The 17,001-nt window shown below is 41.5% G+C and overlaps 1 protein-coding gene across 2 annotated transcripts in view; it reads left to right on the top strand.

Moving 5' to 3' along the window:
- Positions 1–284: 284 nt before the first annotated feature.
- SPON1 (spondin 1) overlaps positions 285–17,001 on the top strand; it is a 365,717-nt gene continuing 349,000 nt past the window's right edge. For both annotated transcript variants that reach the window (XM_019551432.1, XM_019551431.1), the window contains exons 1-2: positions 285–608; positions 8,319–8,425. In XM_019551432.1, the coding sequence (XP_019406977.1) occupies positions 383–608; positions 8,319–8,425 (333 nt within the window). In that variant the 5' untranslated portion in view covers positions 285–382. The remainder of the gene's footprint in view (positions 609–8,318; positions 8,426–17,001) is intronic.

The following is a 17,001-nucleotide window of genomic DNA, read 5'->3' as shown; positions in this document are numbered from 1 at the left end:
TGGCAGGAATGCGGGTGATTCATGCCCGGTCTGTCAGTCCAGTCCGTCCAGCTGAGGCTCCTTTTTTTCCCCTCTCTCCTGGAGACAGCAGCGTCCCCCGTGCTCTCTGCGATTTCCCCCAAGCCTGTGAATTCAGCGCGGCTAAGTCAACATTGCCGAGCTGCTAATCGCAAGCTCTGAAACAAAACAGCACTTCAGTTCGGGATCTGGGCAAGATCAGCCCTCCCCCCGCTCCCCCCTCGCTCCTCCCGGCGGCGGCTGAGCGGGTCCCCGCCCCGCCCCGCCCCGCCCCGCGCGCCGCGCTCCCCGCGCCCGCTCCTCCAACCTGTGCGTGAGGGGAGCCAGTCCCGGCGAGCAAACAAAGTTGCTGGGAGCCCCGAGGATGGGACTTCATCCGCAAGCCCTCCTCGTCCTGCCGCTGCTGGCTCTGGCTTTTCCCTCAGTGGCCCTGGGCTTCTCGGATGAGACCCTGGAGAAAGCCACGAAATCCGAAGGATACTGCAGCCGGATCCTGCGAGCCCAAGGCACCCGGAGAGAAGGGTACAATGAATTTAGCCTCCGAGTAGAGGGAGATCCGGAATTTTACAAGCCTGGAAATAGTTACAGGGGTAAGTGGGGTTTTTTTTGGAGGTGGGCAGCCCCGCAGGTCCGAAGACATAAGCGTGAAGGAAGGGCAAGATAAGAGGCGTTGAAACTAAGTGTGTGTGGGGGGGGGCGGAGATCTGGGTGGTTGGGTGTGTGGTAGTGATCTGGGATGTGTGTGCGAGTGAACTGTGTGTGTGATCTGGGGTTGTGCTAGTGATCTCGGGGGATGAGATCTGGGGGTGTGTGAGTGTGTTAGGGATTGGGGGGTGTGATCTTGGGGTGTGTTAGGGATCTGGGGTGTGTGTCATCTGGAGGTGTGTGAGTGTGTGTGTGTGATCTGAGGGGTGTTAGTGATCTGTGTGACTGAGTGTGTAGGTAGTTGAGGCAGTGTGCTACCTCCCCATGCACCGCTTATGCTGCGGATGCTTTCACAGCAAGTGAGTTGTATTTCACAGTAACGCTGCTCCCCCACCTCATATCGGACTTCTTGCTAAGGAGGGGATCTGCCTTTCCCGGCGTTTTGCTTGCTCTTTGAATGGCACTGTGAGGCCACCTGATCCGTGATAGGTTCCCCCCTACCCCGTTTGCCCTGAGCTCTCCCAGCTCAACTCCCTCCACTGTAAAGGGGTTAACTCAGTGCAAGGGCTACCAAACTGGATGCTAATTGTCTTTGCCTTGAAATATGTATGGTAATGTAATGACTTAGCATCTGGGTAAACAGTGATGCAGGAGGCTGCCAACTTCCCACATTTTCCACTTACGTTTATTCTCCCCCCCCCCCCATATTTTTTCCCTTTGCTGGGGAAATGAACAGATGGTACAAGCAGGAAAGAGAGAGATGGTGCTAATAAGCACCGTAAATAAGGGTCCTGGGGATGCATTCTGGGCTGAGCATTGCACAGATAATCCTGGCAAAGAACTCCTAAACACATCACACATCTCGGTATATTTCTCTAATTAACAGGTGAAAGCCTCTCCAGTCACTTTCTCTGTCTTAGCATACAATTCGTTTGGAAATAAATACCCTTGCATGCACTGGTAACTTTATATTTAATTAGTCTTTTGAAAAGAAACCGATTATACCTTTTAGGTGCTTCATCTCTAATAACAAGCTAATTAATAGAACATCAGTAAAATCATCCGTTAGGCAAAACCAATTGTACTTTCATAGCTTCTTCCAGGTATAGGGGCTTCCAGGTCCCTCCCACCACTTCTCTTGACCTTTAGCTAGAGTCAGTATAAAGAGCAATGATCTCCCACTGGATGATTATAAGAATCTCAGTAGAAGTTGGGGAAAAAAGTGTGTACTTTTCTTTTCTCCCAGAATATAATCATTAGGCTTAAACCCATTCACAATTTTAATGAACCCATTCACAATCTTAATGAACCCGTTTTGAAGATCAGGCTCTTATTTCTTATGACCTTTCTTCAAATAGAGGAAAGATGTTATAAATAAAGTGTACCATGCTTTTCTTCAAGCAGTTTCCCACAAATGAGTAACATTTTAAATATCTGGAACTGGTAACTTAAGTCTGCATGACTTCAGATTGTATGTCAGTTTTGTATCTGTTCTAGCTGCACTACAGAGAAGACTCCAGTTCTTTGGCAATGACAAATCTACAGATTTTCTTTAAATACTGTCTGTAAAATGTTATTGGCTTCTTCTAGCTTCTTTCTAAGATAGAGAGAGAAAATCGGACTTCCAAATTTACAAATCCTATTTTGGGGCTACATTAGGTCAATTAATATAGTATACACTTTAATTTATTTTTTATCTCCTTTAGTGCTCTCATTCCTAGCATGTTACAATGTAGCACAAAAAGCTTAGTAAAAGTACCCATTGCTTACTTCAGTCTTTGGATGACACACCTACATCTGAGTAAGTGGTATTTAAGAAGGCTTTTTGAAGTATGGGAAGGAGAGTAATACATTTTACCAGATGTGTACTTATCAGTCACACAAGAGTTAATTTTTGTACAATATGAGGACACCGCACAAAGTTTTAAAAGTGGATATTCCTGAGCTGCTTTTTCAAAGTAGATTCTACTGGGAAATTAGAAGTATCCTTCCATGCTGTAAAAGTAAAGAGAATTTATGTGATAAGAAGAGCTGTGAGATTAAGGACCAACTGTTTTGCTTTCTGTAAATAACCAGAGAAACAACACTGCAGAAGGTTCTCAGAACCTGGATTGAGTCCAAGCCAAATGCACATTAAAAGCTGTTGCCATGGGTCCATAGTTAACATTACCCAATCTGGGTCCTTGGCACACCACCTGTAGAGCTTCAGGAACCCCAATCCTTATGTTTCTTCCACTGTGTCGCTGCCAGGGGGAATCCATGTAAGAGCCTGGCTCTGTAATATTGGAAACTATTGCTGTTCCAGTGGAGTGGGGTAGTATAGTGGAGTGGGGTAGTATAGTTTACAGGTTTCATTTATCTTTGGAAGTCCCTGGGCCTCCCTCCTCTCCAGGCTGCTTCTCCTTTGGTGACCTAGAGTTCATCTGAACAAAGGGGACCTACACACAGAGCCCTTTAACCTGACATGGTGGTAGAGTGTTCTGTGAGATGTTAGCATATTCCTTCTTCTGGCCACATTACCTTCCCACCCTCACCCTATTTCCCTTGGTATATCAGAGAAAGGCAGCAATAATTGAGGCCCTTTCCCTCCCTAGAAGAGAGGTAGCGCTGGTGGCTGGAGATCCCTTTTTCTTTCCCTAATTATAGGAAAGCAGGAATAGCTCCCCCCACCTGGGATGGCCCTTCACATATTTTATTGGAGGTTCTGACTCTGGCATTAGGGTGGTAGGCGCTCACTCCCCTCTCTCTCCCTGGTAGCTCAGTAATTCTCAACCAGGGTGCTATGGCCTTGAGATCCTTCTCAAGAGTATGATGGTGTGCCATGCAATGCTAGCAGTGTTAGGTATGCAGACATGATTAATGACTTGGAACCCGGAGATTTCAAATTGGAGATTTCAACAGCTATAACATAGTTGCCCTGTTATGGTATTTTTGAGTTCTTTGCAACAGAGGCATTGCTGTATTATGTTTCTGCAGTCAAAAATCAGTGAAAACTAAGAGTTGTATTTTCTGAGGGGTGCCTCAAGTCTGCCCAGGGGTGTTTTGAGTCTAAAAAAAGGTTGAGAACCACCATGGTAGCTGTAGTAGAGGAGCTGCTCTTGCCACAGCTCCTCCCTCTTGTAAAGCAGATTGCCTACTGCAGTGTGGTCCTTTTGGCTTCCAGCATTAGGTGATAACATGAGTGACAAAGAAGTTGAGGACCATAGGCACAAACCTTTTGCCTTTAGTTAATACAGCCCATAAGTGTTGCAGTTGTTCCTCTTCCCCTTCACACAGACAGGGACACTAGTTGCTGTGCTTTTAATTTCTGTTCTGTTCCTGAGTTGCTTGTTGGTAATCAAACTCAAACTTTAAAAATTGATTCAAGGTAATAGGCTCTGAAACAAAAATAATTTTAAGTAATTGGGCCCAGCCTGGATGTTCTGTTGATCCTGCTAAGACATTAGCTCTGTTAGAAGCTGCACAGAATTATTTTTAATAAAAAAGCCAGAGGAGATTTGTCTGCCTAAATACATGCATAGAAAAGTCTGTAATATGGATTTTTCACATGAGTACATGAATGCAAATTGTGTTCCCTCCTTAAAACCCTGAAAGTTATTGAGGGGAGCAAGCAAGGGGCTAGTATGATTTGTTTGAGTACACTTTATGTTGGGATGCTGTTTCTGGTGCTGATGGAGTGGTCACCTGCAGATCTGTTCACCTTCTTTAGAGAATAAACAGTTTTCAAGGACCCATTTGGATAAACATTGCCTATTCCACTTGCATTGGTTTTCCAAGTGCTTCACTCTTGAGTAATGTTGAAGTTTGCACTCCTGTGCTTAATCTGTCAATACACAGGCTGGTTTGTTTATTTTAAAACTAATAAATACACTCTTTTACACAGATCTGGGCACTTCTCACGCATCTCATTCAGGAGGAAAATAGGTGGCATTAACAGGATAGCAAACACTGTTTGCTGCCTCTTGTGCAGCTTGCAACATGGGTTTGCTTCATTTAAATGAGAGTTGCACAGTATGGCTCCCCAGCTGAAAGCCAACTGATCACATTGCATTTAACTTGGATGGGAGGGTGTCTCTCCTTGCAGGAAAGGGGAGAGGTAGACAAAATGAACCAATGCAATGCAATCTTACCATGAAAAGTAAAAAGCAGAAATTCTTTCCGCTTGGTGTACATTTCATTTTGAGACTTAACTGTTCCTTACTTTAGTGTCTTGCTGTCTAAGAAATGGCAACCAATTAGTCCAGGTGGTAACCACCTATTGCCCCAGATCACCTACAAAACAATGTCTAGAATGTGTATTACAGTTGTATTAGTGTCCTAACTATATCCTGGTTCCCTCAAGAAAAAGACTTCAAACATTCAAGAAGGAAGTGCCCACCTTTTGCAAGAGCCAGATACAATTCAGATTCCAGCATCATATAGAATCACAGTTGTGCAGGACCACATAGGGGTAAATATTTTTAGGGCTAATACAACAGGACTTACTCCAGTTGCCAGTACAAGCCTCTTTATTAAACAATCCTTCAAATAATATTTTGTAGCAATGTTCTGTTAGCAGATGGGGTAGCTTAAAGACTCAATAAAAGAATAGAAAAACAATGTTGCCATGTCTATTCTGGCCTTGTTCCATAGCCACTAGAAGATTACCACCTCTTGGCTGTTTGTTGTTTTTCATGTTGTCAACTTTAAGCACTCAAAAACTGGCATTGAGTATTTCGGGTGCCCACTAATACATACACAATAAATATAGGTACTGATTTAGGAAAGCATCTTTATCTAGCTCACTGCTTTTATAGGCATCTCTCTTCTCTCTTAACTATACAGCTGGTCCAACAAAATGTTTCACAAAAAAACACTTGCTTCTCACATATCTCCTGCATCATCAGTGGTACAAGAACATACTGACTGTATTTTAGTCCTGCACAGGGGCAGCTTTAAGCACATTTTTAACTATTTGTCTGAACTCATTGGGGCAATGAGTGTTGGGCAAATATTAATATAACTCATTTTGGAGTCAAAATCAGACTTTATTCCCAGACAGTCCTGACTATGCAGCATAGTTATGAACACCTTTATGTATATTTCCTAATTTCAGAATAGGGTTGTAATATTGGACTCTTTATTTTCTAGAAAAATAATATATTGTCTATTTTCTGATATATTGTCTATACATTTGCCCTGAGTTGGAGCACACTTGAGTTTATCTTCTTAAATTCATGTTCATTTAGCTATTCCTAAAAATACCATTTTTTCACAATGTACTTAGACATTTCTTTGGAATTGTATATAATCCTTGGGTAATTTTATACTTCTAGGCATTGTTATTATTGTCACTTTTTATGGAGACTAAATTCTAAGGACCAGTAATTCTTCAGTTTGTGTAATAAAGATGAATTTATTTGATTTCTCTGGGTGTTTATTTGATTTCACTGTGATTATTTGATTTCACTGTGTTTAGTCTAGTTGAGAATCTGGCCCTAGAGTTTTGTTTAGATTTACCTACTGCTGAAGAAGTTCATAAGAAAATAGAGGATGGAACTAAGTTAGTCTTCTGCACTAACAGCAACAAACTATGATTGCTGTTATTGAGCCATTTACTTAGAAGCCAAAAGGCTGGGACCCTCTTCTGTTAGCATTTTACCTACATATGTACAAGTGTACCAATCACTATTTTGTAATTTGGTAATGAAGTTTCAGGAAAGAATGAAAACAACTTAAATCATGAAACTTTTGGGATTTACCAACATATTCATCAGTATACAGGACTGAATGGGACCTCCTGGATCTTTGAGTACAGGCTCCCTACCCTGCATTAGTTAGGTTATTTGTGAGTACAAATAACTCTCATGGATCAAATGAGTCAAACATGGTGCTTTCATTTGTGATATTTGCAAACAAATTAATTTATTCTTTGTCCACTTTCTTGCAGAAATCATGCTAACTCAGTTAACTCTCTGTTTAATTTCTGTGTATCTCTCTATTCCTCACTTCTTCATGCCTGAACAGAAGATGTACAGGAATGTAACCAGAAATCCTATTTTCGGTTGTCTGACCCAAATAAAACCAAGTAGCACTAGAGATATGTTGATAAATGCTGTTCCTCTTACATTTCTAGTTTCTCATTTCTAGGTCAAAGAGAACTACATATGCTCCAGATACGCATCTGTGCTTTTGGATATTGAACATGCAAACCCTTTATGGTTTACTATCAGACTTTTATTTCAACCCCTGGTGGCTTGTTTGTGTGTGGGAGAGAGAGGCTACCATGGATACTTTTCTGTGAAGCAGCATTGATGGTAGCAGTTGTTCAGAAAGAACCAAGGTTTTCTCCAGTTTTCATACTGCCAACTAGGATTTAAGAGTGTAAAGATACAAGGAAATAAGAGTATTGACTTCACAGTTAAAGCTGAAGCCACTATAACAGTGCAAGCCCAATGCTGGGAATGGCACTTAGAATGGCACTTATTTTTTTCCCTTAAAAAAAAAAAATCTTTTTCTTTGAAACATCACATGCCAGGTCTCATCCAGATCAGAATTTTTTTCCAGGAAATTTTTAAAAAGTTAGAGAATTTTAAAATTATTGAACAAACCTTGGCTTGCAGCTCTGCGTTGGTGGTACTACCCAAGCCATACACAAGGCACTAGGAGACATCTGGTAGTGTGTCTACAGCGTTTCCCTCAGGTGCCAAGGAGTTGTCCTGAAACACCCTTGGCCTACCTGCTCTAACTCGCACACACTAAACACAGCAGCAGAGTTGCCCTGAGGGCTTCCCACAGTGCTGCTCTCAAACAAGTATGAGACAGAGGATTCAGAGCAGAGGTGGGGGATGACTCCAGATTTTACTGCCTCATTCCTGGGTTTGGTGTGAGAGTTGGAGCAAGTAAGCAGGATATGTTCCTGAGAGCGGTGCTCAGGGATGTATTCTGGGTACCTGAGCTGTTGCTCAACTTCTGTGCATTAATAAAAGTCGGAGAGTATTCTGACATGGGTATCTCTCAGGGTAGTAAAACAAATCCACGTACCTTCAGAGACATAGGAGGCTTTTCTGGGCAGGCTGGAGCAAAGATAAGGATGTTTGAGAAGGTGCTGCTGAAGTGCAGTGTATTCTAACAGTCCCCAGCTGGTGATAGTCCCTAGAGGTTAATTGTAGCTATAAAATTGAATACAGGCTTGTTTAACCCTGGGAATAGAATGATAAGGCGAATTAAATGGTGGTTTAGAATGAAGTTATCCATCAGTCCAGGTACTGTGATGAGCATAGTTTAGCTCCAGGGATATGGATAAAATATTCTTAACTTGTTTTATAATTAAGTAAACTTCTGTATGTCAAGGACTAGATCCTGGCTTGTATTATGGGGAAGGCTCCAAGAGAAATTGCTCCACATCAGAAATCTCTGTGGAATGGAGCAGATTGGTTGTCTGTTTTCAAGAAAATTCTGGGGCAGTAAATAACAGAAATATTGCATGCATTGGCAGAGTTTGCATGGAAATTTGGATTGAACCTTCCTGTACTCTACCTGCTCTACTGCATGCTATTGATCTTTTTAGGTTTCATTAGCACTAAATTAACACATTTAAACTAAGCTATGAAGTGTTGTGTAGGCTGTTGATTTCACAGTCAGAATTAGTTTTCTCTTTTTTTGTTTCTCTTTAGTAACACTGTCAGCAGCCACACCTGCTTACTTTCGTGGATTTACACTGATTGCTCTGAAGGAGGGTAAAGAGGGAGACAAAGAAGAAGACCATGCAGGGACTTTTCAGGTGAGAGATGCTCCATGAGCTGTTGCTCTATTGCTTTTATCCCACAGCATGGTTGATTTAACAGGGTGCCGTTATTATGGAATACCAGCTTGTGCAAATATAGAAATTTCTAGCTTATTGGTGTGATGCAGTATTAGCATAACTTTATTCAGCATTCTGTGCATGCTCTTCTTCAGAAGATGTACAAGCTGCATAAGCTTGATTTTGATGGACTTCAAATATTACAAATTGAGTCTCTGCTGCTGATCAAAACAAATGGGATGATGGCAATTTAATCTCTTTGTTTTGATTTTTATATTTCTTTTTGTTGAACAGAATGTGTGGGAAATACAGTACGTTCTATAGCCGTTTCTTTGGCTACGGTAGGACTAACCAACTCGCCAGCCTTGGATAAGAGTAGGGCTGGGCAAAATGGGGTGCAAGCTACTCTTGAGAGGTGTGTCAGGGTACAGGCTGAGGCAGGAACTCCCTTATGATTTGGGGGGTGGCTGGGCAGTGGCAGGGCTCTGGTGCGGGGGGCATCCTTTCTTTGCTGTCCTGCTGACTGGTTTTGGTTCCCTTGGGGGAGAGATTTTATTTTGAGATATTATGCAATCTCCTCTCTATACATTAGTCAAAAACCCATAAATCAGAACAAAAAATACTTTTTGAAATAAAATTAAAATATTTTAAAGTAGAAGTTTGATTTTTAGCATATAATTTTTAAAAATCTGTTACTTGTTAAAATGATATCTTCACCATTTAATTGTGTGTGCGGCCCTCAACAACTCACCAAAAGTCATTAAGTGGCCCTCCAGCCTAAATAATTGCCCACACCTAGGCTAGAGGGCTAGCTGCAATTTAATTGTATCTTGTACCGAACGTGATTAAAAGGATCAAAATATGGCCAGAAGGAGTACCCTCCTAGTTTTTCTAGCCCCAGTTTTTGAGTGGATAGGGTTCTTGGTTAGAAAGTGAGACCCCAAAGTTGAAAACATTCCCTAATGGCCTACCTGTTTCCTAGTGGTTAGAGCAGTGTGGTGGTCATCAGAGATTCAGGTTTGAACTCCCTTCTTGTTAGTCATGGGTTTATTGCCATGTACAGTTTTGTGACCTGTGCATTCACACTGCATGGGGAGCTGGATTGCAAACTGCAAAATGGCAGTTATGCAGCTGGGTGGCTGCCATCTGGGCACACACGGTGAAATTCTGCCCTTAGTGTCCTGTTAATGCTAGTACCTAATTTTTTCCATCACTTGGTAATGAGAAACATGGTGCATGAGCTTAGATACTAATTCCAGGTGTTTGTCTGCAGCATAATAGAGTGAGAATCTCTCCAAGCTTTGCTGAAGTGGAGAGCAATTTTCAAGCCAGTAGAGAGTGGGTAGTAAATGAAAATTTCTAAATAGCACAAAACACCTAATGGATCTCAGTGGAGGGATGATTATTAAGCTGTTTAATTAGTTTTATTATACTGCTTGCAAGCTGAAATCAGCATTTTAATTGTCAAATGAATATTTCAAATGTTGTGCATAACTAAATTCATATTTTTGCGACACAAATAGTACTCATAGTCCTTCCCCCTGCATTGATACAATTAACTGCTGCTCTTTGGGTAAGCATCTACCTATGATGTCTGAATTCATAACAGATTTAAGTACAGATATGACTGTTGCACGCTTCTGCAGCATGACAAGTACCATTACCCAGAGACAAAAAGAGATTTAAATGCTGTATCAGGTTTGTACCAATTCTTGCATTATGGTTTTAACACTAGGCATGTACAAACAACTTACCAAATGAAGTAAAAACTGAAAAACAATTTACATGAAAGTTTTATAACCAATAGTTTATTTGGTCAGTGGGGGAAAAAATGAGGTTTTTGTGAAAGATTCAAATGGTGGGATCAGAGTTCAGCAAAAATCCCCTCAAAATGTACTAAATAATGACAGAAGAGTTAATTATGGTTTTGGACTATTAACATGGATCCCCATATTCATATTAAATTATGTTTACTCACAGATTCATAGTCACATTTTATGAAGTGTGGCCATGCAATTAGATATGTTGTGTTGATATAATGAAACCAGAGAATAAGAGCTTCATTTATTAAAATGTGAGCCTGTGGTATAACTATAATAAGAAGATGCACACATTCACAAACTTCTAATGTGTATACCATGCCATTAATCTTGTGAAAACGACTTCCACATTGTGGATGAGGATCATAATACTTATGGACAAAACTCAAATCTACCTTCCATTCTCAGTCATTGTATGAAAATACTTGCCTATCAAGGGCTGAGAATTGGACTGATTTGCCATTGAAGTTTTTCTTGGTTTTTAGGCTGGAATAAAATAGGAACAACAAAGGGCTCAGTAGAGCCTTAGAACCTCAATCAATTATAAAAACTGAGAGGAAAATCATAACTATTTGTTGTATCTAAAAAAAATTCAAAAACTGAAAGACCAAAAATAAAACTGTTTAAAAAAGGAAATATGATAATGCGTTATCTTCAAAAAATTGAGTTGTAACGTAGATTTTTCTTTTATTTTCTACAGTTGCCCTTTGGAAAATGGTAAAATGGCAGTGAAAGCTTAACAGTTGTAAATTGTTTGACTCAAACTAATTTGTGAAGGGCATCCAGGTTATTTAACTAAAATGGTTGTTGTCAAGGGTGGTAGAGGGCAGTTCATGAACAGTGTCACTGAGCACGTGTCATGTTGCATTAAAATAAGAATAAATATTCCATTAAGGATACCGACTGTAGTGCTTTATAACTATATATGGATGCAATCACTCCAATTTAATTTTATTTTCAGTTTTCAAAAAATTCAGTTGTTTGTTAACGACAAAAACTGGTGATGGGATGCTGGTAGTCTTGAACTACAGCATAAATGCATCATCACTGCTTACAGGGGTGTAGGTTGTAGCCGTGTTAGCCTGAGGACATAGGCAGACAAGGTTCTTTGGGTGAACCTGATATCTTTGATTAGACCAACTTAAATAGTTGGAAAACAATTTAGTTGTTTTCCAATAGTTGGAAAACACCAGAGAGCTGAAGATGTTGTAAGATCTTCTGGTTGGAATGGTTCATTTAGTGCAACTTAGGCTCTGATAAAAGTTGGAGTAGTTTTTTTTGCCTCAAAGTTGTCTGGTGGTTAAGTGGGATGTAGAATTATATTTTCTGCTGGTTATGATGTTTCATATTTCACAGAAATGTGAGCCTATTTATCTATCCTGTGAAATATGATTTTTCATTTCCCCCTGGGAGAAATGTTACGATCTTTGCTTTTTTCTATGCCTGAAGAAGGGTGAGTATGCCCGAAAGCTTGCAAATAAAGAATTTTTTTTTTGCAAATATCTAGTTGACCTAATAAAAGATATCACCTCTGCCACAAGTTCTGATTCCTTGGAGGTAAGACACAAACACCAACTGCAGAAGTCTGAGTGGTTTAGTGACAGAGCTCTCATTTATGGTGGTGGTAATTATACTGCTCTATCACAGTAGAATGCAAAGTCCTAAACATTTGGCATGTTGCATCGGCCTTATTTAGGCCATTCTCTGTTGTTGTCACAGACTGCTGATCTTTCTGTTTTGTAATGTTTAGCCACACTGCAAATTGTTTAGTACAAAAAGCTGAACAACTTGAAGGCAAATTACACCAGAGCATAACAATCAGGCACTGATTGACTGCAGTTAAGATTAGAACACTATCTGTACAGACCAGAGGTATCTCTTAAAGCCAAAGCATGCATACATAGTTTTGTAAGCTTGGTTTGGTGAATTAATGTAGAATCAGAAATGGTATGCTGGATCATCTGGTTCATTTACCTAATCTGAGACAGAATATATATTCTGAGAGCATCCCTGACAGATTTTTTATCTAACCTATTGTTTAAGGTTGATTTTTGGCTTTTGTTTTGTTTTTGGGTTAAGAGGAAAGGAAAAAAACCCCAGTGCCAGAGATTCCACAATCTCTTGGTGGCCTTTTCTAGTGCTTAATTAGCCTTATAGCTAAGAATCTCTTCCTGAATACGTAATTTAAATCTTTTCAGCTGCACACTATGTTGATTTCTTCTTGTGTTACTCCCTTTTGAGGAATAGTTGATGGCCTGAAGAATAATTGATCATTGTGCTTCATCTTAAACCATCCTTTACATCGGGGTGTAAAGGATGGTTTAAAATGTGGGCCAGATGTGGCCTGCCAGGTCATTCTGTCTGGCCCATGGGGTCCCTAAAAATTTTAGAAAATTAATATTTATCTGCCCATGGCTGCCTGTCATGCAGCCTTCAATGGCTTGCCAAAACTCGGTAAGCAGCCCTCTGCCTAAAATAATTGCCCGCCCCTGCTTTTCATGGTGGAAGGCTGTCATCATGTCCCCTCTTACCTGAGGCATAATTTGATGTCCCAGCATAGTCAGGGCAGTGGCATGGTGGCAGCCTCTTCTCCTGGCACCATCCCCTGCCTCAGGTCAGCACCTGGGACTGCTACTTGGGTTGCCCCCTTTATTATGCTACTGACTCTTCCTGTTCTCCTTTGTTCACCTTCAACCTTTCTTTGTAGGTTTTGCTTTCTTTATCATTTTTGTGACCCTCATCTGGATGCTCTCCATCTTGGCTCTTTCTTGTTAGGGTATGGTGTCCAAAACTGAACATAGTATTCATGTTCACTTGCAGCGAGTAGAACTTGAGCGCCTCCAGTGTCTTACATACGACACTCTTGTACTTATTTATAGAATGAGATTTTTGCAAGAGAATCACATGAACTGCTTATGCAGAATGGATGGCTAGTCTGTTATATCACATTTTGTATTTATATATTTGATCTCTTTTTCCTAACCATAGCACATTTACACTTGTGTTTACTGAATTTCATCTTGCTGATTTTAGACAGTTTGCAAGATAACTTTTCCTGTCACTGCCCTTCCTAGCTTGCTATCCTCTGCAGATGTTGTAATAGTCCAGTTAAACTGCATTAGTTTAAAGCACAGTGGGTGCATCTACATGAAATACTTAATGTGCAGTAAACTAACTCTACTGAGCATTAGCACATCATAGGAAAATCATGCTAATGTGCAGTAGAATTAATCTACTGTCCATTAAGCATCAGAAAAAGACCATGTGCTGTTGCTGCTGTGCTTTGGTGCTGGCTATCATCCATTTTTTTTCTAGTACCTCTTGTTAGAAGTACTAAACTTAATGTGCAGTAGCAAAGGTGCCTTAATGCATGTGTACATACTGGGTGCAAGATGCAATACATTCTGGAGCAGTTTAAGCCAGAGTAAACTGCTCCCAGGTGCAGCATCTACATGTGCACCCAGTACAGCAGCAATTTGAGCTAGGGTAGAGCAGGCCCCCTGCTGCCTGGGTGTAATGTATGCCTGTGGCCAGCATCTGCATATGCGTTTCAGTGCAGTAAATCATTCTGCCATAAGATAGTACTGTTGGGAATGGCACTATTTTACAGCAGAGTTTATTGCACTCTAATACCAGTGCATGTGTAGACTGTGATGCCTTACTTCAGAGCTAATTAGTTTACTCTGAAGTAAAATGCATGTGTAGATGCACCCAGTGAGTAAAACCAACCAAACAAAAAAACCCCATGTCTTCCATAGAAGTATTTCTGAGATAGTGCCACAAAGCAAGCTTCAAATATTCCAACTTTGAACAGACATCTCTTAGGTATCAGCCATCTATCCAACAGCTTCGTATTTAAACCTTGACTTATACCTTCTACCCTTTGGTAGACTGTTTCCACACCACATTTTCATAGTGGAAATAGTATATTAATATGCATGTGTGGTGGTGTTCTCCTTTTACACAAAGGTAAATCAGGACTAACTTGACTGAAGAAGTTGAAGTTATCATAGACTAATGGAAAGCAAGTGTGAGAACAGAAACAAGCATTGTATTTCCTTGGGTTAAATATCTCTTTAAAATGCTGCGTATGATCACGTTTCAAGAAATGAGAAATTAGCTCTTGATGGGCATGCCTACATGTGATGTACTATAGTGATATAGATGCCCACAGATGCTACACGTGACCAACAGCTATGCCGCTGTAATGACGTGCTCCCCCAGTATAGTGTGCCTCTATGGTGAACTGGCTGCTAAAAATCGCCACGTGTTACACGTACGGTGCAGTAACAGTGTCACCATAGAGACATGTACAGACATGCATGATGTATTTCTCTCTCAAGCTAAGCAAGGATTGACTAGTTCAGTGTTTTTCTGGGTAAATCCCTCTCTGATTGCCAATCATAATACTGAAATAGTCAAACCAAGCACTTAGGAAGTACCAGTAGTGACTTGGTTGATCATTCCAGGCATGTCTACATATGCCCCTGACTGCGTGATACCCACTGGTACTGTGCAGTCCCAGTGGCACACAGGTCATTTCTGACCCTACATCACTGTAGTGATAAGCTACTGTGCAGTAGCAGCAGCATTGCAGTTAGTGCCTGCCATAGTGATGAGCTATGTCACCATAGCTTGTTGCTATGGCTACGTAGCGTCCTGTGTAGATGTGCCCTCCTTTCCTCTAATGGTGAATCAACTTTCCAGAATAGTACTTCTGTACTGTTGGAGCTCCTTCCTTTTGACAAGATGTAAAAAAAATAGGTGCTGACTGTTTGAGGTCATTTAAATTTCATGTTGATGCTGTTCATCTGATTACACTGCCTAGTATACATTCCAGGTTGGCAAATGCATGTCCTACAGGACTTTTCACAAATGATTGTTACTGAGTTGTAGCATTGCATGGGGCTGTTGTATGCTATTAAACAGTTGACACATTGCATTTTAAGGATAGTGGGTCTCAACATTTCTCAGGATTTATTAATTCTTGAAGTTAGAAGTACAATCATAGTTTGTATATTTATTCTTTAAAGATACAGACAGGGATGTGTAAGAGTTGTTAGACAGTTAATTGCACGAGTCACTTTTATAGCAGAACAGAGTTCTGTAATTTGATTGTGTTATGTCCTGATATTGCGTTGAGATGATGTTATAGCATCCCTACATTGGTATAACATAATGCAAAGAAGAAAACTTACCAAATTCTGTCTTTTCAAATCCTAGATTTTGTTTAGACAACCTCTGCTCCTGTCTTCAAGTTTTAAACCCATGCACTTTTCTCTCTAGAATCTTAGATTGAAATTCAGTCAGTCACCTGATTTCACATAAGCATAGAGGCAATACATTTCTACTTGACTTTAACATGAAATGATGAATCACTTCTAGTCTTGCAAAGTTTGCAAACCTTAATGAATCTTTCAATTGGAATGGGAGGAATGGCCAGTTTGTAATGAAATCAGACAAGTCCTTATGTTATTTTGCATTTTAGTAACATTTCTGAATCTATTACTGTAGGGAGGATAAGCCTAATCAAAATTGAATTCGGTATGTTAAGCACTTTTCAGGCTAGTCTTGCATGATCCATTCTGAGGGGGACTGAGGGGGCAATCTGCCGCCCCGATCCCTTAGTCCGGGAAGTCTGCTGCTGCTTCCCAGGGCCGGCATGTGGGACGTTGCAGAGAAGATCCCAAAGCTCCTCCAGTCCACAGACCACTATCCTATGCTTCTTATTCATGTGGGCACCAATGACATAACTCGGAGTGCTCCCAGCCAGGTCATGAGGCACTACAGGGATATGGGAACGGGTCTAAAGGGTCTGGGGGCACAGGTGGTGTTCTTGTCGATCCTCCCAGTCTCAGGCTATGGGTTGAGGGGGGAGAGGTGGATCCACGTAGTCAACCAAAGACTGCGGTGCTGGTGTCATTGGGAAGGCTTTGGCTTCCATGACCACAGCCCGCTCTTTGGCGAGAGAGGCAGCGAGCTGCTGGGAAGAGATGGCCTCTACCTCACTCCCCTGGGGAGGAGGCTCTTCTCAGCCAGACTGGCTGACCTGCTCCACCTGACTTTAAACTAAGCCTGTTGGGGGCTGGGGGGGGGACTACTGCCATAGCTGGCCTACTGAGTAACCACTGCAAAGCCAGTGGCCAAGACACTTAAGGGAGCCCACCCTTGCCCCAGCCCTGGTACAATCTGTGGGCAAGGCATCAGCCCCCAAGGACTTGCCTGCCCGTACACAAATGCCAGGGGCTTGGGGAATAAGCAGGAGGAGCTCGTCCTCCTGCTCAATGCAAATAATTATGATGTCATAGGGATAACGGAGACCTGGTGGGACTCGCCCATAGATGGCTATACCCTGTATAGGAGGGATTGTGTAGATAAAAGGGACAGGGGTGTAGCACTCTATGTTAAGGAAAGCTACATGTCCCTGCAAGCTGATGTTGGCGACCATGGTGGATGACTGGAGACCCTCTGGGTTAAAATCCGTGGGGAATATGGCACAGGGGACACAATGGTGGGAGTCTACTACAGACTTCCCACCCAAATCCTGAGCTTGACCAGGAGTTCGCTCAGGAACTGACTGAGGCCTCATGCTCCAGGACCATGGTTGTCATGGGTGACTTCATTACCTGAATATCTCGTTGGAAGGACCACTCAGCAAAATCTGAGCAGTCACAAAGCTTCCTCTCATGCGTGGATGACCTCTACCTGACTCAAGAAGTCTATGGGCCAACGAGA

This window comes from Crocodylus porosus, unplaced genomic scaffold, assembly GCF_001723895.1.
Source record: "Crocodylus porosus isolate Cpor-Errol unplaced genomic scaffold, CroPor_comp1, whole genome shotgun sequence".
NCBI classification, from domain to species: Eukaryota; Metazoa; Chordata; order Crocodylia; family Crocodylidae; genus Crocodylus; species Crocodylus porosus.
The sequence above is the reverse complement of the archived record's forward strand: the minus strand, read 5'-3'. Positions and strand labels throughout refer to the sequence as shown.